Genomic DNA, 24795 nt, shown 5'->3' with positions numbered 1-24795 from the left:
ACTGGAAGAAGTCAGTGTGCAGACAAGATTTTCATCCTTGGAATTGCAGTATTAAGCTCGCAGAAATGTCAGTAGGAATTATGGGAAACTTAAGGGTAACATAGGACTCAATAAACAGTTCAGTACCCTGAAGAGTGGTGCTTTATTTGAGTTGCAAATGAGAAAATCTCTGGCATAGAGAAGGTATGGCTGTGTCTGAATAATCCATTAATTTTATCAGAGATTTAAGCACTGTTCTATTTGTCAGGTACTATGTACAGTATACCTGTATACTGAACTGTATGCGTGTGTATTTAATCTGCTCTGCGCTCTTATGTAAGTATTCATTCTTTTACAGTGACGACCAGAGGCGCCGCGAAAAGAGAGAGGAACATCGTCAGCGGTTTAAGCAGGTGTAAACCACTTTTGAGAACAGTTAGTCTTTTCCATGACCAAGATACTAGAAGTTTTTTTAGGTAGTGAATTTTCTTAACCATCTTTGATAAAAGCACCAAAAGTGCACCTTGGAAAGGATTGGGATCATGGTGGAATTGAGTCAACATCAAGGATCAGTTTTCAACATCGAGGATCAATTTTCAACATCAACGATCAATTTGATCCTCTGAAAGGAATGTTACTAATTGTTTTCCTCTTGTGTAAAGGTTGTTTTAACAAGATGCCACCCTTAGTGAATGATAGTTCAAGTTAGATAGTTGACAAGTAGTCTTTAAATTGTACCCTTTTGCTAAGCTGGTATCCTGTATAATGGATTGAAAGAAATTAATAAGCTATGCAGATCTTATGATTGGAATGAAACTTATCTTGAGCTATGCAGGTTCCTTATTGATTGTATTTTGAAAAGTAATGGGAGTTCAAGCTCTTGTATAACAAGCATGTACTGTATATGAGGAATTTGTACAAACACCCTTTATTAATGTAAATATATACAAGAACAGTGCACTCTAGTAAGGTATTTGAATTTGAAATTAGTCGAACATTTTCTACTGAACGGAAAGTTGCTGTGAAGCACATATCTGTAATATAGTGGTTTGTTTGTAGCCTTTTAGGGCAAGGTATATATTATAAGGATTGGATAAAAATAGTTTGTTGGTCAATCAGTGCATTTTGCTAAATTATCATTGGGATTTCAAACTAATCTCTTTTTTCAGGTATATGTAGTCATTCAAAGCACTAATTTTGATGTTAAAGTTGGTAGCTCCTTTGGGAGAACATTTACTTTTAATATAGTAGTTGATAAGACCTTACGAGATTCCAGACTTTGTATACCATACGTAGATGTGTTTTCTGGTTTTTATTCTTGTTAGTGAGAAACAGCAATGAAAATGAACATCTGAAAGTTTAATCACACAAATTTAAGTTGGTTGATAACAATGCCTCTCGTCATGAGAAGTACAGACTGCCATCTGCACCAGAGAAATTGAACCGTAGAACAGAGTAGCCCTTTAACAATTGTCAAAGGTTAATGCTGACATAAAAGGAAATACATGCAGCAATGTTTCACTTGTCAGTAGTTTAAGATGAATATTATATCCTTAACTTAGTACAGATTGCCTTATTCCTGGCCAGTCTTCTCAGTATGTTAGTATTTATAGTTTTAGAAGTCATGGACTGAATGTTTCACATTATTGCCCTTAACAGTAGTAGTACTGACTTATTGTCTTCTGATAATACTGCTTAAGTGAAAAGTTGAACCGACATTATTTGAATGACCCAGTATTGCAAATTATTAGAGGTCAGTGCTTAACTTAATGTTCATTACATAACCAAGGTTTAAGACTAATGTTTCTTTATGAGATTGTTTCCAGATTATACATATGGTTGTGCATTAGCAAAAGACTTTTTTTTGAGCTTTGATTTTACCAACTTGATATCTTTTGTGTACAATTAGTATATTATTTTACCTTGTGAAAAAAAGATTATTACCAGCTCAGTACCTCATAAATGCTCTTTACTAAAGCTTAGTAGAATGTGGAAATGCAATTTGTTCTTTTTCACCCACCAAAGATAGGTTACTTTTAGGTTTGTAGCAGTGTAGGTACCTGTTCCTTGTGCCTCTGGATGTTAGTCAAGAGACTTGCCATCTAAGAGAGGCAGTTGTCAGGTATTTAATTGCATTAAATATTCATAGCACAGCAATTACCATGACCTGCAGCTTACTTGTATTAGTGGTTGGATGAGTTCGTGCTGTTTATAGTGAGTGCAGACTTTCTGATGAATTATGCTGTATGGTCACTAAGTGGTAGGAAGCCTTCATGTTGAGATTATTTTCTCTTTTATTTGTATAAAATATGCCTTTGTTTTGACATTTTGGTGCACTCTTGCTGTTATTTTACTGAGATAAGTTTGCCAAGTATATTTGCTCTATGAACCTGCATTATGGACAATGAATTTGAATGTAGCTGTGAGTGATATAACTAGTTAACATCATCAAGATTTCATTTTGACAGTCTAGTAGAAAATTGTTTCATGAGACAATTGTGAATACTTGTCTGAAATACAGGAAAAAAATACTTTGGTATCAAAATTTTCATTAGAAAAAGTGTTTTTAATAGTTTATTCAACAGTAGAGCATCAAATTCATGATTAACTTAATGAATTATTTTTAGAAGCCCCAAGACCGATTTCCTTGACACCCAACATAAGCTAAGCAGGCTTTACTTATTGAAGGCAGTAAATCTGCATAAGAGAACCTTTTATTTATAGTTAATGGTTTGTGCTTGCTTTGTATGTTAGAACTTGCTTACATGCAGCAACTTAGACATTTGAGATACTACAGTAAACACATTTCATAATGTTTGTACAATATATGAAGTTGTATATTAGTGGAAATGTGAAAGTGCATTGATTAATTTACATAAAAATGTTGAAGCAAACATTGATGCTTTATTTAAATGCCAGCTTTGTTATTGTTGATGAAAACCCTCAGCACCCATAGTAAGACTAAATGGAAATGAAGAAGTACCATTGAAGCCAAATTTTTATCATAGTATGTGGTACATAATAAAAGTTCGTACTTTCTTGTGGCTTTAATTATTCACTGTAGGGTGCATTTACTCTAGTTTACTCTGTTGTGTATAACAGATCTATGTGAGTCTCAGCTGAATAAAAACAAGGATAACAGTGAATCACTGTATGAGAGAGAGAGAGTTACACAACTTATCCCTAAGCTTTCAGCTTTTTCTCTTCTAACGGGGTCTTAAGCTGTTGGCTTATCTCATTTTTTCACTTTTGTATGTGCTGTACTGCAAATGTTACAAAGAATGGCAATAATAATTTCTGGACACACACCTTGAAAAAAAAAGACAAATGTCTTTTGAAAAATATTTACTCTGAATAAAAAAATGCATTGTATACTGTTACAAAAATGTGCATCATGGAAAAACTAACTTTTAAAGCAAAAAATGGAAGTGAAGCGAAGCTTTTTGCCATTACTTCCACCTAATTAAGACCTGTATGTGAAATAAGCAAAAATCAACATGCAAAGGATGTAAACAGCTTTAATTCTAGTGGATTCTTATGCAGGAAGGACAGGTATCAATGAGATCTGAAATTCACACCCTTTAAAGACCTTGCATCTTCACATGAGAGAGGCGCTTTGTATTGAACTTGATGTATGTAGTAGGAAATGTGATTTTCCAATCACATTTCCTACTATGTATATCAGGTTCAATACAAAGTGCTTTGGGAAATTATCAAGAATACCCATTAACCAAGCCTTGGGAATTTTGAAAATATGTAAAAAGATTATAGACCACATCCACAAATGTTTGAGAATGAATACACTAGAAACATTTGATAAGCTGATGAGGATGTTTCAGAACTACACATATGATGCTTGCTGGACAATTCCCAATACATTTTTGTGAAAATTCCTTACAAACCTAATGTTACAAATCCTATAAAAATATGTACTATAAACTGATTTAATTATATACATACTACAATCTTTGTAGAATACAAAACAGTAATTTATGAATGATAGAGTAAAAATTACTTATCACCTACCAAGCTTTAGTGTTTACACTAAATGGCAGCTATTTTTTCTTAATTCAATCCTGTGAAATGTATTTTATATAGCCAATGAATTACCTGGTTGATGTATTATTACACATGTAGCATCGTATTTGTAAAATTAGTTAAAATATACTCTCTTCCTCTTGCTATTTGATGGGGATATCACCTTGCTTTTGAGCTATTATTCCTGGTATAATCTTCTTAAGAGCGACAATATTATCTAGGGTCGTCTTCAGTTCTGTCACAGTCTGAACTATATTGATGATACCAGAGTCCTGAAAGTAAGTAAGTAGTAGTAATAATAAATACAAGGTCAAGGTAAGGAAATAAAAAGTGAAATGGCTACTCATACTAGAGTAGGATGGTAACTTCACATAAATGAAATACTATTAACTTCACATAATCAAATATAAGATAGTACTGTATATCCATTACATTTTGGCAAAATTACCAGTCAGATAGGGAAGCACATTTAATTTTTTTTATTTAAATGTAAATATAAAACCAAACCAAGTACTGTACTAGGAGAGAACGGGAATATAGAATTTCAGCCAAAAGCCAAGCATTGGGACTTAATAGGTCATTCAGCACTGACTGGGAAATTGACAGTAAGAGGGTTTGAAAGATTAACAGGAGGAAAAACCTCAGTTGCACTGAAACCATTGTTAAGAGTGGGTTGAAAGTCGGGTGGAAGAGAATATGAATGGAGGTACAGTAATAGGAATTCTGATGCAACAAGTGCACTACTGGTAAATTTACATATAACCATTCAATATAAAAGAAATAAAATAACCGATATGGTAGCAAATGATGAGAACATGAATATTGTAATTTGTGCTTTCACCAATGACAAACATATTGATATATTTAATACTCACTGCTCGCTGAAGCACAGAGTCTTGTGCCTGGTCCTCCATCAGTTGAAGATGGACTTCAGTTTTGTTCAGAATATCGGAGAGATCCTCGACTAAAGTTACCAAATCTCTGTGAAGCAAATGTTCTAATTTCAAGAGGCATTCTGTGTTTGGTTACATAAAAGATAAAGTCAAACTTCCTGAAAATCAGTTGGGTTGGTATATCTAAAGGTGCGTCCGCATGGTCGAACAATGTCCGACAGACAAACATTGTTACCAATTAACAATTGTCTGCCGGCCTTCGCCTTGTGAGCAGAGTACAAACAGTGGTCTACAAACTCATCTGGTACCATTGTTTGTTGCCAGATCTACTTCCATCGATTTAACGCTTATGACGTCATCCTGCTTCGCCTATGATATGGTGACAATGTTTGGCCGTAGGACATTGTTCGACCGTGTGGACGCACCTTAACAGAAGACAAGCATTCAAGATGATAGGAAACCCAAAATATATATTTTTTGAGTCTTGAAATTCTCACCAAGAAAACAAAGATAACAATCAAGTTATTATCATCTGGCAATTTAACCTGGAAATATTAACATGGTTATGTTAAGATACTAGATAATAAAACATGAAACATACACAACTTCTCCAAGAATATATTCACTACAGTATATTAAAAAACATTTGAAAATTTAAATCACTACAATACTTACTTGTGATACTGATAATGCATAGTCAAATAATTGGTGATGAATGGCTGCTGCAAGTGATAAATCAACAAGTCTTTGTTCTCGATAATTGTTCGCAAGTGCTTCTCAGCTTCCTGGCACCATAAAATGTGTTCACCTGGCAGGGACACAGTACACATGGATTAAGAAAAAAGTATTTTATGCCTTCCTTTGCCCTTTCACAAATTTTCTGTAATATCTTATACCTTTTTTTTCACAGGATATGTAACCAGTGTTGAAGGTAAATATTTTATCACACTCACATCAACATTTTCCATAGTAAAATCTGCATAGCATGATGCATTCTTTCTCCTTTTCTCAAGTAGGGAGAGACATTCCTTTCTTTTCCAACACTTCAGCTACAGACATGAGGGCCTATGAAATGTACTGATTGACAAAAATAATGACTATGGTCTGAGAACTCTAAGAAAACCACACAATTCTAACAACACTACATAACACTCTTAACATATCCTATTATATAATAGACAACTTGGAGACATTGTAATGAGTGAACTGTTGCAGAAGTACTGATAATGTTCACCAAAAATAAAGCAGTCTAGGAACTGGTATCAAAGAATACAGTATTTGCTCCAATGTCACATTTAAAATCATAAAATATGTATAAACTGGGAGTAACTTACTATTACCAGTTTCAAAACATGAATGGTTGCAGTTATGATTAACTATTAGACTTGCCAACCAGTTACTAAGCCTATAATACTGGTGCCCAAATCAACAGCTCCCATTGCAGTGTCCGGGGCCTGTCATACTCCCTCCTCTTGGCAACAACATAACTGTTACTTGTATAAAATCAGACCTATAGAGAAATTCCCAAACCTCATAATAACGTTTTATGTTCCTTGCTCTTTAAATGACAAAAAAAAAAATTCCGAATGCAATTTAAAACCGAGAGAGAGAATGTTTACTTACATTACTATTTCTTAATTAGATTTTTCATGAACTTTTGAATTTAGGATAAATTACCTACAACTGCTGGGTGTATTAAATTTGAAGAAAGTTTGTTAAGCTGTGCAAAATTTAACTTTTCTTCCATCACTGCCAGTTCTTCCCGCAATGCAGTCAGACGCGAGAAGCATTCCAAGAAGTCTGTCACTGCCTGAAAAATAGAGATTTCCAGAAGAAGAGAGATAAATACCATTAAAAACATCCATTTTTAAACCCTACTGCCTTGTAGTAAAATAAAAACAAAATACCACTTACACAAGAGAACAGCAAGTTCTCACTTTAACAAGAATTGTTCCATTGTTTTACAGGGCAGCTTGCAGATCTATCAGTGTTGCAGTTAAAAAATCAATGACAAAAGGAAAGAACAGTCATGCTGCTGTCACCAGGAAGTGTGGAAGAGATAACCAATGACTTTTGTGTTGTGGATATATGTTCACTATTGTAGTTTGGATTCTGTATTCAACATTCTTAGAATAATTTACTCAAAACTTAATACTAACTTGACAGTCCAAGGAAATGAGATTCTTGTGCTTTCTTGCATTATTCGTCTTTCAGCTAGGACATTAATATATTAAATAGGTGTAGCAGTAGTACTGCATTCTTTAAAAGAATGAACTATGAGCTAATTCCTGTCATGATCTCATCTATTCAAAATTATCTTAGTTGTTACAACCAGTATGTAAATACAGTACTGAAATATATGCTGCATACTGAACTACAGTATGATGCATAGTCCTTGAACAATAATCCCAATTGTAGTAAAAATGAAAAGCGACAGCCTGCATAAAATGTCAAGAGACTGCTGGAGTATTATAAGAATGCAATTAGTAAACCAAGCAAAAGTATCAGACTGATTTCCTGTAGAAATAAAGGATTTTTTTTTCCATAGAGATCCCTACTGTAAATGCTTGACCTAAAAATGGTGACCACAATTATCAAAATAAAGCATTCTACTATAGCTATTTATCTAATCTAGTTTTCATAGGAGAGTAGGCATCAGACTTTTCAAGGAGTACCTTTGAACAAAAGATAAACACATTTACGCTATATGACATTTATGATCTTACCTGGCTGCTACTGTTCAAGTTGTTAAAGGATGACCTAATATTGACTGTATCACTGGTGTCCCCAACATTATCCGGATAAAACGAAGTGATGATGTCATCTAATGACTGATGAGCAATTAACAATTCATCCATTTCCCCTTATACAATGATCTGAAAAAATATAAGATGAGAATTAATATGAGAAAGGGGGCTCAATTTGTGGTAAAAATACTTAAATTTTTTTTTGAAGAAATCTCAATTTTCAAAACTTTTCCTTTCCATAATCTATATTCTATTATGTACTTTGTGAGAGCACTGATATGTACATTCTATAACAAGGGCTGAATCAGTTATACATTCACCATTGCATGTAACTCAATACGTACTACCAAGTTATCTGACGGACACTTAAGAAATATGAAAATGGGGCAGTGGTAATGACAAAAGGTGTATTCAAGCCTAAGCTTTCCTAACCTAATGCTCTGCATTCTATCTGGCCTAGGGGAGGGGAGAGTGTGACTGTCGCCCCTGAGCAACGGCAGACACTTGTTATAGAAGAGCGAACATCGACACTGGTTTACCACCATAGAAAAATGTTTACCCTTAAAATTACTGGTCCATTTTCTTTTATTTCCAATAATAGAAAACTTGATGGCAATATCTAGCACCAACAATAACAGAAGGCCTCAATGTTTACGCCTAGCTGGGCAAGAGATGGTGTTTTACGTATTAATGCATTTTATGTGTTATGAATCAATGCTGGTTGAAAGTAATATTTTGATAAGTTACCACAAGCTTATGTAATAGTAGACTGCAGCAGATATAATGGCCAGAATCTAAATGTTATTGTTTGTCCCTTTAACTGGTCACTTAAATTTTGAGCCTTTTTAATCGATCGTAAATGTACACAAGTGTATGAATCAGTAAACTATGTTATTTATATAAATATATATATGATATATTATATATAGAAATATATTATATATATATAATATATATATATATATATAAATAAGGTTTTTTTTGCCATGAAGGAAAAAATGGAAAAGCGAGATAGTCAAGTACTTTCGGTCCTGTTCGGACCCTTTACTGAGGCAAAGTATGTAAAGGGTCCGAACAAGACCGAAAGTACTTGGCTATCCCGCTTTTTCACTTTTTCCTTCGTGGCAAAAAAACCTTTATTTATACATAGCATCACGTTTTATATACTTCGTGATCAAGTTATTCATATATATATATATATATATATATATATATATATATATATATATATATATATATATATATATACACACACACACAGTGGACCCCCCCCCCGTATTCGCGGGACTCACATATTCGCGGGAGTTTCTCTCGGGAACGTTTCCCTGCATTATTCGTGGAAAATTCACACATTCGCAGTATTTTTCTATGATAAATATCCACAAATTCCTGGTTTTTTTGGATGAATTTTATCAAAAAATGCACTTTTTGTGATAAAACTATTAAAAAACCCATGTAGGAAAACTTTTAGTGGGTTTATCTTGAGTTTTATCTAATAAAATAGGCTGTTTTTTAGCATATATATATATATATATATATATATAGATATATATATATATATAATATATATTATATATATATATATATATATATATATATATATATATATATATATATATGTGTGTGTGTGTGTGATGCTATGTATAAATAAAGGTTTTTTGCCACGAAGGAAAAAATGAAAAAGCGAGATAGCCAAGTAGTTTCGGTCCTTTTCGGACCCTTTACTGAGGTTTGCCTCAGATATACACACACACACAAGATACGAAATTAATCCGTTCCGAGGCAACTTTTGTATCATGAGGTTTTCGTATCTTGGACCACATTTTAGATGTAAAATGGCTAATCCATTCCAAGCCCTCCAAAAGCACCCCAGTAAATTTCATAATAAAGCTAAATTGACCTATAAACAATGGAATACTACAACAATTTGGACCATTCAATACGTAACTTAATAATAAAAATGCAAAACCTGTAAATAAAGTGTATATTAGTGTACAAGAAATATTATTACTGTAATGTAAAATGAGGAAGCTTACCTTTCGAGTGAGGCTATCTCCTAAAGTGGCGGCAGAGGAGGAGGACAAACGGCAGATACGTACACTTACTTTACGAAACACATAAATAAATGTCAGAAAAACAAACTAAACTGTACAAAACACATTAACAAAACTGTAACACTTAACTTTACAAAAAACTTAAAATAAAATTTATTTTGTCTTTTTGATTTTTACATTTCTCTTTACTTTTTATACTTTACGTAATTTCAATTTCTTCACCACCGAATGGATGCCAGCCCGTTTACGGAATTTTTTTAACCACCCATGAGAAGCCTTGAACTCTGGGGTTGCCGTTGATGTCCCCTCTCCGCCGTCGTCTTCGGCTTGGGCAATCAAATCGCCGAAAATAGTGCTGGCATTCTGGCAGATTGCCGTCTCGGTTATTGTATCACCATCGATTTCTTTGTCTTCGATCCATACAAGCAGCAGCCTTTCCATTTCATTATGCACATGGCCCCTCTTGTTGGACAAAATAGTCACGCCCTTGGAAGGTGTAGCTGCTTTGATGGCTTCCTTCTGCTTAAGGATGGTGCCTATCGTCGACGGATTTCGGCCGTATTCCTTAGCGATCACACTCAACCACAAGCCAGCTTCATTCTTTTTTATTATCTCCATTTTGGTCTCCATAGAAAGCATTCTCTTCTTTCTGTGAACTTCAGCAACTTTCTTGGAACCCATGACTAATATGTACTGTACGTAATTAAGTTACGTATGTAGTACGTATACTAATTAGGTTCTCACAATACGATAAAGTAGCACAACGAAATCACTAACAAATTTACGATACTAAACGAAATCGTTGGACCGAACGAATGCCGCATGCGTAGGATAAAGCTTCGGGTGCGAAGTGGCCAAGCGAAGGCACGCCACCAAGTAAGATGCATGATGGGAGGGATGCTGTCCAATAGGAGAGAAGGATCTCATGGCTTGGCTAGCATCAGGAACCAATGGGAGAGCAGGAGGATGATGGCGAGTCTACTAGAACTAAGATGGCGGCGCGAGTTTCAAAATTGTTATCGGGCGAATCTCGGACTTTCAGAAACCTTTCGTATCTTGAAAACTTTTCGTATGTAGAGCAGTAAAATTTTTTGTGTCAGCTTTCGTATCTTAAGTTTTTCATAAGTTGAGCCTTTCGTATCTCGAGGTACCACTGTATATATATATATATATTTATTATATATGTAATATATATATATATATATATATATATATATATATATATATATATATATATGTATATATATATATAGAGAGAGAGAAACTTAGAAAGAAGTAAGCGAGAGAGAGAGAGAGAGAGGAGGATTTGCCTAGTCGAGACACTAGTTGCCAAAGTGTTTTAGGTAGTTTAGGATTCGTGGACATTGTTTGGGAAAGGAAAAAAATGCGTTCTATAAATGAGTACTGAATACAGATTGATTTAGCCAGTTTATTTGGAAAGTGTTAAAAAGTTAGTACTGACAGCAATGCAAGCTAAACTTAGAACACCAGTCATTATTTTTCTTGCAATTCCTGTCTTGCTTTTGCTTCACATGCACAGTTGTGTATAGTTTAGATTACTTTTGGTTTTCCGCTCTAGTTTTACACTTTTATCTAAGATAATGATTGTTTTATTGGTTTTAGTATCACTCACACAACTATGTAGCCTATGCTTGCTGTGTAGGTTAGCTCAGTTTTCAGCCTGGAAGTTTGAAAAAGAGTTACCGTTTGATCAATGGTTACTTACCACTGATCAAACAGTAACTCTTATCTTGTACCAGTTTACCTTGTTTTGCAAATGGATTGTTGGAAGGTTATTCAAAAAGGCCACTGATTGGTAAGAGGAGATTGGAATCACCATTATCAAAAAGACTCACAGCAGGCATTTCATTACTCAATTTGTAAAAAAAAAAAATTGCAAGCCTGATTATATTGTTTGCAGTATAAGAAGTACTGACTGCTGCTTGAAAAAAATGGGCAGTGCAAAAGAAAACAAACTACATATCACTGAGAAACCTGTCCTAACAAACCACCTTTGTGCATTTTGCCATGCTTCAAAATGTACCATACTGTAAGCAAGTACAAAAAGACCTGTGAATGTAAAAAGCAATACAAAAATAGTGGTTAGCTGAAGTTTTATTTTAAAAGTTTTCTAAATGAAAATACCCATTTCGCTTAAGAAGAGATTTTTTATTTATATAATGCACTAAATATTTTTTATTTCATTCCTGTCTTTATATCATATACAAAAGATTCTCTCTGTTATTTTCACATGATAAAAATTGAACTGTATAAAATAAAAGTTATATTGCAAGTTCTTTTCCATTCTTTCTTTCACACTACAAAATATCAAAAAAGTGATACGTACAAGGTACCTACTTTACAAAAAATATTTGTGTATAGTTATTTATCAAGAAATTGTTGCAAATTCAATCCACATGCCTTTTCTTTAATTTTAGCTCCCCAAACAAAATGCTGGGTCAAGAATTGTGTAATGCACTCCAAACTTTTATTTTTACTTTTTTTTCCATTTTTTCTAAAAACAAACTATTTTCAGGCCTTTAATCACATTTTAAGAAAAAAATAATGCCCGATATGGAAAATATAGGTTCTGTTCTTATAGCAAGAGGTATATGAAGTCAGTTGGAGCATTTTCATTTTTTTATGAAGTAAACGCACCCAGGGGGTAAATTCCAAATACATATTGACGCAATCTAAGGGTTAATGCTGCTTAAAATAACAAAAACACAGAAAGTAACAGTAAACTTTTATAAGTTGTCGACATTCCCCATTTTTTGCATGAAAAACATTTTGGGTTTTTCATGCAAAAATGGCCAGGAAATTATATGGCACCAAAAGAACCTAAAAATATCAACCTAACTTAACCTAGCGGTGTTAACTGGTTGCAATTTTGCTTTATTAGCTAAGAAGGGAGTGGAGGGGCTGGTAGTATTGCCTTATATAAGTCGTAATTTGATCAAGTTTTATTTATCATTTGCGCAGAATTTAGTATGGGGTTCAAAATAACAAGAATGAAGAGCTCTTTTTAATAACTAAGGTTCCAATTTCAACTTATGTATTGGCAACATATAAAACAATACCAAAGTAATTCGAATAGACTCGGTAGTGAATGCAGTGTGAGGGGCCAGGGTTACTGTGGTAGGCACTATGGTGACAATAAGACCAAATCAGACTAACCTTCGGATCTATATTACTACTACGCGGTGGCCTAGACTATAGCAGTTACGGTTCTTCTATGCAGTTTTACCTCCTAAACAAGAATTTAAGTAATATTTATTCGGATGACTGTAATTAGCCCCCAGGGGCTCGTACTAAACATAGCAAAATACATTTGACGCCCCAATTCCTGGTGGCTTGTGTATTCATGGGGACGAACGATGAGGAATGCTTATACAGAAATACCTAACCTAACCTAGGACAGCGTGACCTAGCCTGGTAGGGGTTGAGGGGTGGAGTGGGGTGTTACAGCACCCACCCAGTATATTGTAGTAGCTAAGTACCAGGATGATACTTCAGACTAGCCTACATAGCTAGCTAGGCCTAAAACTAATCCATTAACCCTTAAACGCCGAAGCGGTAAAAAAAAAAAAATGTCTCCCGTGTGCCGGAGGTGTTTCAGTGAGCGCGGAAGCGGAAAAAATATTTTTTTTTCAAAAACTCACAGCGCGCTTAGTTTTTAAGATTAAGAGTTCATTTTTGGCTCCTTTTTTTTGTCATTGGCTGAAGTTTAGTATGCAACCATCAGAAATGAAAAAAAATTATCATTATCATATATAAATAATGTGATATATGATAGCGCAAAAACGAAATTTCATATATAATTGTATTCAAATCGCGCTGTGCGCGAAACGGTTAAAGGTAACGAGTTACTTCTTTTTTCGTTGTAATGTACACTAAATTGCAATCATTTTGGTATATAAACACATTGTAAAACGATAAAAAGCAACACAGAGAAAAACTATTATCACAAAATAATGCATGAATTCGTAACGCACGGACGTAAACAAATATTTTGTTCAAAAATTCACTATAAATCTAAATATTGTCCTAGAGACTTCAAATTTCTTTCAAAATGAAGACAAATGATTGAATATTACTATACTGTAAGAATATTAGCTTACAAATGCAGTTTTTGACCATATCTGACTAGGTAAAGTTGACCAAATGTCGAATTTTTTATATATATATATTTTTTATATGCAATTATTTCGGAAATAAGAAAAGCTACAACCTTCAAATATTTTTAGTTTTATTCTACATGCAATTGCGCACATTTTCATATATAAAACTCTATGAAATGCCCAATATGAAACGGAGCAAATATTCCGAGAAAGGAACATACGCATTTCGGAGATTTGTGGCGGAGAATCCGCGTGCGGAGGGAAGGAAAGATTTTTTTAAAAATTCACCATAAATCTAAATATTTTGCTAGATACTTCGAATTTATTTCAAGATGAAGATAAATGACTGAATATTACTAGACTGTAAGAGTTTTAGCTTATAATTGCGTTTTTTGACCATTTCGGTAGAGTCAAAGTGACCGAACGTGGTTTTTCTTCTATTTATCGTGATTTATATGCAAATATTTCAAAAAATGAGGAAAAAAGCAAACAAACCTCAATTATTTTTTGTTATATTATACATGAAATTGCGCACATTTTCATATATAAAACTTTATGTAACGGCTAATTTAAAATGGTGCAAACATTACCACAATCGCACGTATGATTTTTTTGGAAGAGTTACCGCGCGGACGTAAAGAAAATGTTATTTTTTTCATAAATTCACCATAAATCAAAATATTGTGCTAGAGACTTCCAATTTGTTGCAAACTGAAGGTAAATGCTTGAATATTACTAGAATATAAGCGGTTTAGCTTACAATTGCGTTTTTCGACCATTTCGGTAGAGTCAAAGTTGACCGAAGGTTGAAAATTTGTCACTTATCATTTTTAATATGAAAATATTTCAAAATTGATAAAAGTTACAACCATGGGTTGTTTTTAGTTGTATTGTGCATGAAATTGCGCACATTTTCATATATAAAACTTTATGTAACGGCTAATTTAAAATGGTGCAAACATTACCACAATCGCATGTATGATTTTTTCGGAAGAGTTACCGCGCGGACGTAAGGAAAAAGTTTTTCATAAATTCACCATAAATCGAAATATTGTGCTAGAGACTTCCAATTAGTTGCAAAATAAAGTTAAATGATTGAATATTACTAAAATATTAGAGTTTTAGCTTACAATTGCGTTTTTTGACCATTTCGATAGAGTCAAAGTTGACTGAAGGTTGAAATTTTGGCAATTATCGTTATTTATATGAAAATATCTCAAAACTGATAAAAGCTACAATCATGAGTATTTTTTTGTTAAATGGTACAAAAATTATGTCAAAGTGACAAAATAATTTCCGAGATGTGTTACAGATACTTTTTAGTGCGGCAAGAAAGAAATTCGCGCTTGCGCGCCTGCGTAACGATTGTAAACAAAACAACACCTTGATCCGTGAACTCCCAGCATCCACCAAGGCGCGTGATTCAAGAGTTTTTGGCTGGTAGGCCTAAAAGTATTTTTCCGTGAATTTTTAGAAAAACTTTTGTATGTCGACGTAAAATACGTCCAGTCGGCACCCAAGAGACAAAAAATGTCGACGTAAAATACGTCCAGTCGGTGTTTAAGGGTTAATACATTAATAAAACAACGGAGCACTTACAGATTGGCGGGCCCACTCGACCGCCGACCGAAATCGGCGGAAGAACACCAAAACCAATATGGCGGCGACACCAAAACAACAACAAACAAAGTAGGGAGTGACTACATATCCGCGACGATCAATTTGTGTGTGCTGTCAGTAAGGCCGTGGCGGAACGGCACTTCGCGCCTTATTTGCATATTTAAAGATTCTTGGCACACACGGCATGTTCTGGCAAGAGGTGATGTTGCGCTGCGCGCGCTAACCACAGGGGTTACAGTAAGGCTACTTACCGTGGCGGATGGATTTGGGTGTCGCGATACCAAAACAACAACAAACAAAGTAGGGAGCAACTGGCCCGGTAAAGTGTAAACAACCCAAAACTTCATAGATAAAACCATGGTAAAAGGTCACCAAAAGCCTGACTCACGTTGGTCTAACTAGGCCTATACATGATCGGTTCCTTGATGGCGAAAAGGGTAGGGCATCGGCGGTGACTGGCGATGCCAAATCAAATATTCCTAGTCATGTTGTAAGGGATTTGAAGGCAGCAGAAGTTATACAACGGAAATGTACTTGATTTCCAATGAATTTTTGCCAATTATTGAAAGCCCTCGTGATTTTCTGGCTTTTAACAACAGAAAAACAACAAGTTTTTTCTTAAACTTGGCAAAAATATTTTCCAGCGCTGCCAGATCTTCTCGCAAGTGTTAAGCTGACCTTGGGGAATAAAGACGTCAAACAGACGGGACTAAACCCCCTAGTGGGAAAGGTAGTCGTCGCTTAATTGTCTTTCATGCTAGGCTGGTACCATTCTTAATGCAAATATTCTTTTCAGTTCCCAAAATTAATTTACTTATATATATAACGAATTGTTTCTTAAAAGTTTTGTATTTATAATGTGCATTAATATTATCTATATATATAGTCTTGTCTATTATTATCACTACTATACGTATGACATTCATGACCCAAATAATCATTTTGTTTTGACAAACCCTTATGAAGATATAAGAATAGAAAAATGTTATGAATACTCCTAATGGAAAGAAACGAGGGAGTATATTATATAAAGATGATAAATTGAATAGCTGCCGATAACTTTACTTTAGATATATATATATATATATATATATATATATATATATTATATATATATATATATATATATATATATATACAATAGATTAACACAAAAAAAAGTAATTAAAATATGCGGAAGCTCAGTGGCTTGTGATAATCACAAGAAAGGTCCTAAAAGAGATTTAATTAGACGTATATGAAAAACAGAGACCTGGAAGAATGGAAATATTTTTGAAGGAGTGCTGAGGCAACAGGGAACCCCCATAAGTATACTGCTCCAACGAGACATTAACAAACGCCAAGGAGGGTAAACCTCCTTGACAGACGCATGGTTTAAAAGGGGTAAGGTAAAAAATCAGCATGGTACAGGGGTGGACCATGTACGATCAGTGTGTACAACCCCAAAAAAAGTGCATTATAACGCGTCCTGACATCGGAGATGGGCATCAGAAGCGACTTGTTGTTGGTGGAAACGGAGCTAAAGACCTCTACTCCGGTGTCAGGACGCGTTATAATGTACTTTTCTTGGGGTTGTACACACTGATCGTACATGGTCCACCCCTGTACCACGCGGTTTTTTACCCTAAATGGAAGGGTAGGCCTTTAAAAATTCGAGAGAAGTACCACATTGGGCAACGTAGGGGACAACCCCCCAAAACGCCAAGAAAGAGCCGATAGGGTATAATAACTAGGTAGGCTAGCATTGGCCCCATTATGTTTTTTGGTAGGCTACTCGGTACTTCTACAGAAGCACTCCGCACGGACTGCAAGGAACGTAACCGCGGATACGACATCCACCAGGGATTGGGCCGTCCAATGTATTTCGCCGTGTTTAGTACTGGACCCTGGAAGTTAATTACAATCGTCCGAATAAATATATTACTTAAAATTCTTGCTCAGTAAGTAAAACTGCATAGAAAAACCGCAGCTGCCATAGTCTAAACCGCCGTGGTTAAGTACCCTATCTACCGGCTACTTTATGTAAAAATCAGGAACTTTAGCCTGCTTTCTCATCAAATGCTATTCTAGATGTAGCTAGGTTAACTTCGTTAATTCTAGACGTGTTGTCTACCTAATCATTTGATTCGTCTGCCGATCTCAGTAAGACGTAGATGAGCATAGGCTTTTTGAACAGCCCCCAAAACAACGGGTTCACTCTTCATCTTGATGCATTCTTCTTAAGTATAAGTAAATAAACTTAATTTTTCGTAGAATCCAAGGATGTCTATTTATTTAGGCCGAGTTCGTAGTAAACACACGTGACGTGACACTATATATTTCCAAGAATGCCAGGATTACTGTTATGGACTTAGGTGGAGTTCATTCATAGATCGAACACGTGGGATGTTAGTTGAGTAGGTGAATGTTCGGATATGCTGACCGGCCGTGTCTTCCACTTGCCAATAAACTACCAACTCGGTTTTACCCTTAACCAAGGAACATTTACCTTATCCTACATATATATCAATCAACTTACCTTATTACTGGGAGGCGTCAATTTCGTGGTCGGCCCTAGCGTTCCCCCAGAAACAAAAGTAAACCTTAGCTAGCTAGTATTCGAAGTCGGAATCATCGAAGACTTCGACTTCGGGAAACTCGATTCTTCTTCCCCTCTTTCGGTATGGGACGGCTGGATTTGGCTGGAACTGGACGACTGGAATTTGTGGACTAGGGACGGACGGAGATGACGATTCCGTTTGTACGGCGACGTCTCGGGATTGTGGGATTTCAGCGGAATTAGGCCGCATTTTGGCGGGTGTTGTGTCTACTCTTCTTAACGGATATGTACGTTTAATTAATTCAAGAAAGGCTTTAAATGGGCAATCAACTTTTGTAAGATAACGTTTCTTAACGCAATACATAGCAAAATAGGAATTATACGAGGTTTTTACTGTGCCACTTCTAGGTAAAGCATTACGTTTCAACACCCGCCATGTAGATTCTATTGTGTTTGTGTGTATGTTTTTATCGTCTGGATCAACAAAATGTAATGAGTGATCAATGCTGAGGTGTGTTTTGAAATGCTGACTTAAAGTTTGGTATGCTTTCCAACAATCTGAAATTATAATCGATTCGGGATGTATGTGTTCTATTAAAATTGGAAGTAGTGTTTCTGTAGATGTGTCGTCAACAACCTGAAAAAACGTGTCCTTTGTTTCGCGGTCAATCCCGCCAAGAACCCAACAACCCTCGACACGTCGCCCCTTGTTAAATTTCCTCTTGCCGAATTTGGACTCGTCAATTTCCACGACGTGTCCTGGCCCGCCGATTTTCCGGTTGTCCTGCACCAAAATGTCTATACAAATGTCCCGGCACATTTTGTACCAGTCAACCATGGTATTGGGTGACCCGATTCTCAAATTCATCTGCATATACTTCTGGGAAACATCGTAAAGCCAACCGTGAATGAGCATTAAAATAGTACCAAAGGACAGATGGGAACGAGAGAAGAATGAGCCACTCCGAATAGATGTGTGTTTCCGACAAGGTCTTGCGTTACACCGCCATTCGAAACTGTCGCCTTGTTTTAGAAGAACGACTGTGCCTTCTTTGCACTGTTGACAAACACCGCTAAAGTCACCGAGAAGGCCACTTTTCATTAAAAACACCTGCAATGACCTTTCGTCTTTGCATAAAATTATCAGATCGAGTAACGTCACCGGATTGGCGGCGGCAAATAGCTCGTGCGCGGGATGCGAGGTCGACGAGGGGGACGTTGACATCTTGACCAACTGGGATTCTGGGAAAGACAGAGACAGAACATTAGGTGACCGCGAGCGCGAGGTCGCTAACAGGGTCGGGGCATGGAACTACTTACCTTGGCGGAGGGATTATGGGCCGGGGCAAAAGGTGTTGCTCGGCCTGGCCAACTAAACTGTAAGGCCTGCCACACACGTCACGTGCAGTTTTAACTGATAGTTACAACTGTCAGTTTAAATTGCCCCTGTGTGGGTATCTCAGTCCATCAGTTCAACACAACTGAACAGTTAAACTGAGACAAATAAAATCTCAATATTTTTAACTGAAAGAATTTACTGAACTGAGCGTGTGTGGGGATTAAACTGTATATTTCTCAGTTTAAAATATGTTTAGCTTGGAGTGCAGTTGTTTGAGGTGAAGATGTCACGTTACTCACGTAACCCAAACCAAGTGCTTGTTGATTTCATTGGATTGTATCGATCTGAACCTATGACGGCGCAAAGAAAGGTGCTGCCTATGGCAAATTAGCAAAGAAGTTGGAGGAACTTGAACCTGGTACTAACAAGAAGTCTGTCTTAATGAAACCACTGTTTACGCTTTTTCGTTTATTTTTCTTCTTTTTTTGTAGTATTACAAAGAGTACACCGAGAGCAGCAATATCGTACTGCTGGGAATCCATTGTAAAACCTGAAGGATTGAACTGTACGGGTTTGCATCTCAGTTTAAACTGACGTAAATACAGTGAACAGGTACAACTGTCGGTTAAAACTGCACGTGTGTGGCCGGCCTAATACCACACCCATAAACTGGAAATAATTAATCGCTTACCAAGTCCAATAAACTGGAAATTTTGCTGAAAAATGGAACGTTAAACTTTCAAAATGGTGACAACTTAGTGTTAGTAGTAATAGTAGGCGGGGTATGACTTTGTAACGGCTCTCTTGTTTGTTTTATTCCTCCTTTGTTTGTGTTTGTTTGAGTTTCTTCTCTCTGAAATACCATAATTCTTTTAGAAATTCTTTCCTATCTTCCATTTCCTCCCTCAGTAGAACTACAAATAAGGGTATATTAGCTACCAATTCCTCTTTATTTACCGTTTGCTGCACAAAATTATATCTATTTCTATTCTCATTACTTTACTGTCAAAAATTGTATCTTATATAACTGCACACCTTTTCATTTGGCTTATATAATGTTTTCTTTTCATTACTCTTGCGTTATTATTTACTACTGCTGTTTAACGATATCCTCTTTATGATATTCGGTTATGCAACCCTCAGAAAAATTAGGAAATATATGCCGTTATTAATCAAGGGGAGAAATAAATTCAATTGAAGCGGTTAAGTTAGAAAGAGGAATCAAAGGTTTCGACACATTATTTCGTGTAGTTTTTAAAAGTATGTCCAAGCTGTCTTCTTTTTTTTTTTCTAATCATCCATACAGTACTAGTATGCAAATAAATACAGTGAATAAATATAGTATTATAAAATGCCTTTGGTCATTTATTCGTTGGAAATTCTCAAGGAGAAATCAGACAAGCGGCCCCCTCTACCTAAGCAATTTTCATGTACGCAAAGTATTATTTAGAAACCATGGCCCGTGGTCGCAATAGTAATTCGTCATTCGGGATCACGATCCATTGACGATCGGCCTTGACTAATCTTAGCGCTAATAAAGTTGAATATCAAGGCAACTTGATGTCCTGCTGCAGCCACCGAGTCTACCTTTTAGACTATACTCTGTTTTTTTTTCTTTCTTTTTTTCGTCTGTCCACCTGCCTGTGGTGTTTGCGTATGGTAACACTGCGTCCCTGGCTTTAGATAGTTAGCTATTGGTAAGTTTTAGGTAAATTAAAGGATATCTGGGTGTACATTTGCAACTGAAAAGCGTTTTAATTATTTACTATATGCGAATTACACCGTTAATATTCGAAATAGGATAGTATTATAATTGTTGATTGTAAGCTGAATGTAAAGCGGGGTTTACACGGGCGAACAGCTCGTCGAACCTGGTTCGACAACCCTGTGTTTGAATTGATGTTCGAGCGTGTAAACGGGCTATTTGGTTGTCGAGCGCGCTCGTCGAACGGCTCGATGAAAGTCAGGCTCATCTTGACTTTTGTGGGCGGAGCTACATTGTTTGACGAACGGTGTGAACGTGTGAACGGGTGTCGAGCATCGAACCTCAGTTGTTATTCAAACCTGCTAGAGGAAACATCATCAAAGAAATGAATAATGGCTGCCATTAATGAAAGCAACAATGAGAAGGAAGTCGTACTTGATTACATACATGCATATCGGGCTCATCCAGCTTTATGGAAAGCTTGATGATGGCAGAATATCTTAGATCATTAAGTGACCTTCCTGTTGCTAAATAGCGTAAAGTGACACTCAGTCTTTCATGTGGAGTTATGGCCTTCCTCATAGTTGTATCTTCATAAGTAATGAAAGGGCTGACACGATTCATTAGATCAATGTACGTGTCTTCATCCATACGCAAATAATTGCCCCAGTCATCTGGCTCTAATTTTAAAGCAACAAGCAAGTTGGTGTGTGAAATTTCTCTCTTTTTAGTAGCCAATCCTTCGTCCACTTTGATCTTTTTTTTTTCTTCTTAGTGCCACTGCTAAAGCAATGGCTATCAAACCGTCCTGGTCGAGAGACGTTGACGTTGTTTTAGCACGAGGCACACTGAGGTTCGATGTACTGTCTGAAAGCTCTTCGAGCCATTCTACAAGTAGGTTCGACAACCGGGCTCGGCGACCTGTTCGGCCGTGTAAACCCGCCTTAACTCTATCTAAAGCCCGGGACGCAGTGTTACCATACGCAAGCACCACAGGCGGGCGGACAGATGGAAAAAATCCGAGTATAGGATAAGTGAGGTAAGATTTGTAGGATATGCCATTATCCTTTGAAATCACATACATTAGGAGTTGGTCAAATAATTACTTTAGCTATTAAATGTCAGTTGTGGGGTCATATAGCAAGCATTGGCGCTACCAAATCAATCCATCTAGTGTAAAGGCCAGGGTATACTATATAGTCTGAAAATTCCACATGAAGTGGTAATGTTGAAAATCCAATGTTTTTTTGCATTTTCTAATACTATAGGATATAACAATGAAAAAACTGCCGGGTGACACTCTGCCACCTTTGGGGAAAATTATCTATGCACTAAGTAAGTTTGAAGTATTTACGTGACAAAAAATCTGTCCAAGTTTATACTTCCGCGTGACATTTTTATTATTCTTTTCTTTCTAACAGATAAATAGTTTTATTAATTGTTATTTGGAAAAATACATGGCCATAGTTGAGAAGAAAATTACTAATATTAAAAAAAAAAACCTTGTGAAAAATCCATTAAAGATGTATAAATAGTTATCATTATTACACTGTACAAACTGTGATAGATCGTTACAGCATTTTGCTAGCTATTTAAAATGTTTCTAAGAATAACATTTTCTTCATTTTCCTTCTTTTTCACTTCTATCTTTCAACAGTTTAGCGAATCGTTTCAAACACTCGACTGAACTTTTACATTGACAAAACAATGTACTACATCCTACAGATGCCTTCACGCAACTGCAATTTGCACTTCCACATATATTCCCTTCAATAGCACAAGAACATTTAATAAGCTACATCAAATATTCTGGAGCACACGATACTCCTTTGGGTGAGTAACTGCCACTAGAAAAGTATGATTAGGGTCAAATTCATAAGGGGTGGATTGGCTTCATCAGCACATCTCCATCGGGGAGCCTGTCATAGGTGACACCGGTAAACATGGTATCTAAATCCGGCTGCTGTTGGAAGCAGTGTCTTTAACTGGGGAGCTCCTACAACAGTATTGGCAGAACATTTTTTCTGTCATACCGCGTACCTAATGTCAGACATAGTGTCAGAGGCTTTTGACACTATGCTGTAGCAGCGTGATATAAATGTAGTTGCTTATTGTAGTTGCATCTGATAAGTTTGCATTTAAGTATGTCCAAGCCCAGCAATCTGGTAACCTTGCCTTAAAACATTGACAGCATGGGCCCTCCAAATTCGGTCATTGTGATGTGGTGTCACAATCAGATAAATCATGTGCTGCTACAATGTTTGAAACACTGGGGTGGTGTTTTTTAACAGTAGCTTTGATGTTGATTTGACTACGTCCACCAGAAGTAGCTTCCATTTACAATAGTGGAAGTAATAGTTTTTACAGCTGTTTAAACATCATCATTCTCTTCATCTCTTGACAGCTTTATAGGATGACTTGCAGATAATTTATGAATCATAATACTAGCGTAACTATAAGTAGGCAGCACTATGTACTCGTTTTCTCAAATATTCATAACGGTGTTCATAAACTGACGACGCTTGAGCTTTCCACCATGGGCAACATAAACTTGATGAAGATTAACTGAATTCCATATCCGGGAATAGTATTTCTTTCATTTCAGTTATGCAAGCACGTATAGTGCACAAGTATTATCCACGTCAGTCATATCTGAAGAAGAGCTCTCTGTTTTATAGTTCTGCTTTAGAGCCCCACTGATCATTAGGCAATTTACGAACATTTAACATACCGTAGCTTCTTTAAAAGATTTCTGTGTATCACCAAGGCCTGATGTGCGGCATAATGATGCCTTGTCACACCTTTCAGGATGGCGCGGATCAGGTGTAATGGGACAGTCATTTCCGCAAAATTTACAATGTTATTTAAGTATGAATTGCCTTGATTCTTATCTTTTCTTTTATCTTAATGGAAGTTGGGGTAATGGGTGATTGATTCTATGTTTCTTCAAGTATCGGGCGATATGCAGAGAAGATGTATGAGTTGATATACAGTCTTTGTGAGATTCCATTGTTGTATCTGGATCCAATCTGTGATATAATTCATCACCTCTCTTTTTACTTGCTTTGCTCATTCTATTTGTCGATATTCCTTAATATGAGTTGAAGTGACTTTACAAAAGGGATGATCTTTAAAAATACAATCGTTCATCCTGGAAAAGTATTTTTTTCTGAAATTTGTTGGTCATGAAAAACCGAACGGTGATAATTCACTAGCTAATATACTAAAGTTATAAAAGAGAAAGGTGTACAAATGTAGCCTATATCAGCCATATATTTAACAAAATGCTAATATTTAAACTAAAGAACAAACAGCTGATAATTCATAAAAGCCTGATAAACCAACCTTTATCTAAAGTTCTTAACAGTAATCCTTATACTACAAATAAGTGTCTTCATAAATTTCACCTTATCTTAAAATCTGAAAAAGAAAAATTGTAATTTGTAGTGCTATGAATGACTGAATTCATAATTATAATTTCTAACGCATATCAAACACATTCCGAATGTTTATGAGCTATCTGGAAAACAAATTTCATAAGAAAAAATCAAATGATATTAGAACCAATCTGAAAATTGTGTCAAAACCAATTATTTTATTATCGGTCGTTTAAAAAAATTCCCCAATGGTGACAAGGTGTCACCCGGCATTTCCTGACTCTCCAGACCCTAATGGTATCGAAACAATGGAAAAACATTAGATTCTCACCATTACCCTTTCAAGTGAAATTTTGCCCTTTTTCAGTACACAATATTGGAAA

General features: G+C 35.9%; 3 protein-coding genes across 10 annotated transcripts in view; 2 read left to right on the top strand and 1 right to left on the bottom strand.

Annotated features, from left to right (window-relative positions):
• Nucleotides 1-3017, top strand: part of LOC135198687 (myeloid leukemia factor-like) — a 69705-nt gene extending 66688 nt beyond the window's left edge. For all 3 annotated transcript variants that reach the window (XR_010310865.1, XM_064226510.1, XM_064226509.1), the window contains one exon: nt 338-3017. Coding sequence is in view for 2 of the 3 variants with exons in the window: in XM_064226510.1 (XP_064082580.1) it covers nt 338-398 (61 nt within the window). In the remaining variant the exon portion in view is untranslated. The remainder of the gene's footprint in view (nt 1-337) is intronic.
• LOC135198691 (E3 ubiquitin-protein ligase TRAIP-like) overlaps nt 1-24795 on the top strand; it is a gene marked incomplete at its 5' end in the record, with an annotated part of 425152 nt that overhangs the window by 186494 nt on the left and 213863 nt on the right.
• On the bottom strand, nt 3308-20169 carry LOC135198688 (uncharacterized). 4 transcript variants are annotated; one of them, XM_064226514.1, is made up of 6 exons: nt 20022-20169; nt 7637-7786; nt 6588-6720; nt 5586-5718; nt 4893-4998; nt 3308-4289 (listed from the first exon to the last, which is right to left on the bottom strand). In XM_064226514.1, the coding sequence occupies exons 2-6, from the start codon at nt 7766-7768 to the stop codon at nt 4161-4163; spliced, it is 633 nt and encodes a 210-aa protein (XP_064082584.1). In that variant the 5' UTR covers nt 7769-7786; nt 20022-20169; the 3' UTR covers nt 3308-4160. The 4 variants fall into 4 exon arrangements, with proteins under 4 accessions (XP_064082584.1, XP_064082585.1, XP_064082582.1 ...); XM_064226515.1 differs by lacking the exon at nt 20022-20169 and adding an exon at nt 19312-19457; XM_064226512.1 differs by lacking the exon at nt 20022-20169 and adding an exon at nt 17971-18414.

This window comes from Macrobrachium nipponense, chromosome 22, assembly GCF_015104395.2.
Source record: "Macrobrachium nipponense isolate FS-2020 chromosome 22, ASM1510439v2, whole genome shotgun sequence".
Taxonomy (NCBI): domain Eukaryota; kingdom Metazoa; phylum Arthropoda; class Malacostraca; order Decapoda; family Palaemonidae; genus Macrobrachium; species Macrobrachium nipponense.
This window is presented reverse-complemented; position numbering and strand designations above follow the sequence as displayed.

Coding starts and splice junctions, on each gene's coding strand:
- LOC135198688 (XM_064226514.1), bottom strand. CDS start 7,768: ATGGATGAATTGTTAATTGCTCATCAGTCATTAGATGACATCATCACT. Junction 6,721..7,636: donor ACTTGAACAGTAGCAGCCAG/GTAAGATCATAA, acceptor TCTATTTTTCAG/GCAGTGACAGACTTCTTGGA. Junction 4,999..5,585: donor ATGCATTATCAGTATCACAA/GTAAGTATTGTA, acceptor TTTGCTTCACAG/AGATTTGGTAACTTTAGTCG.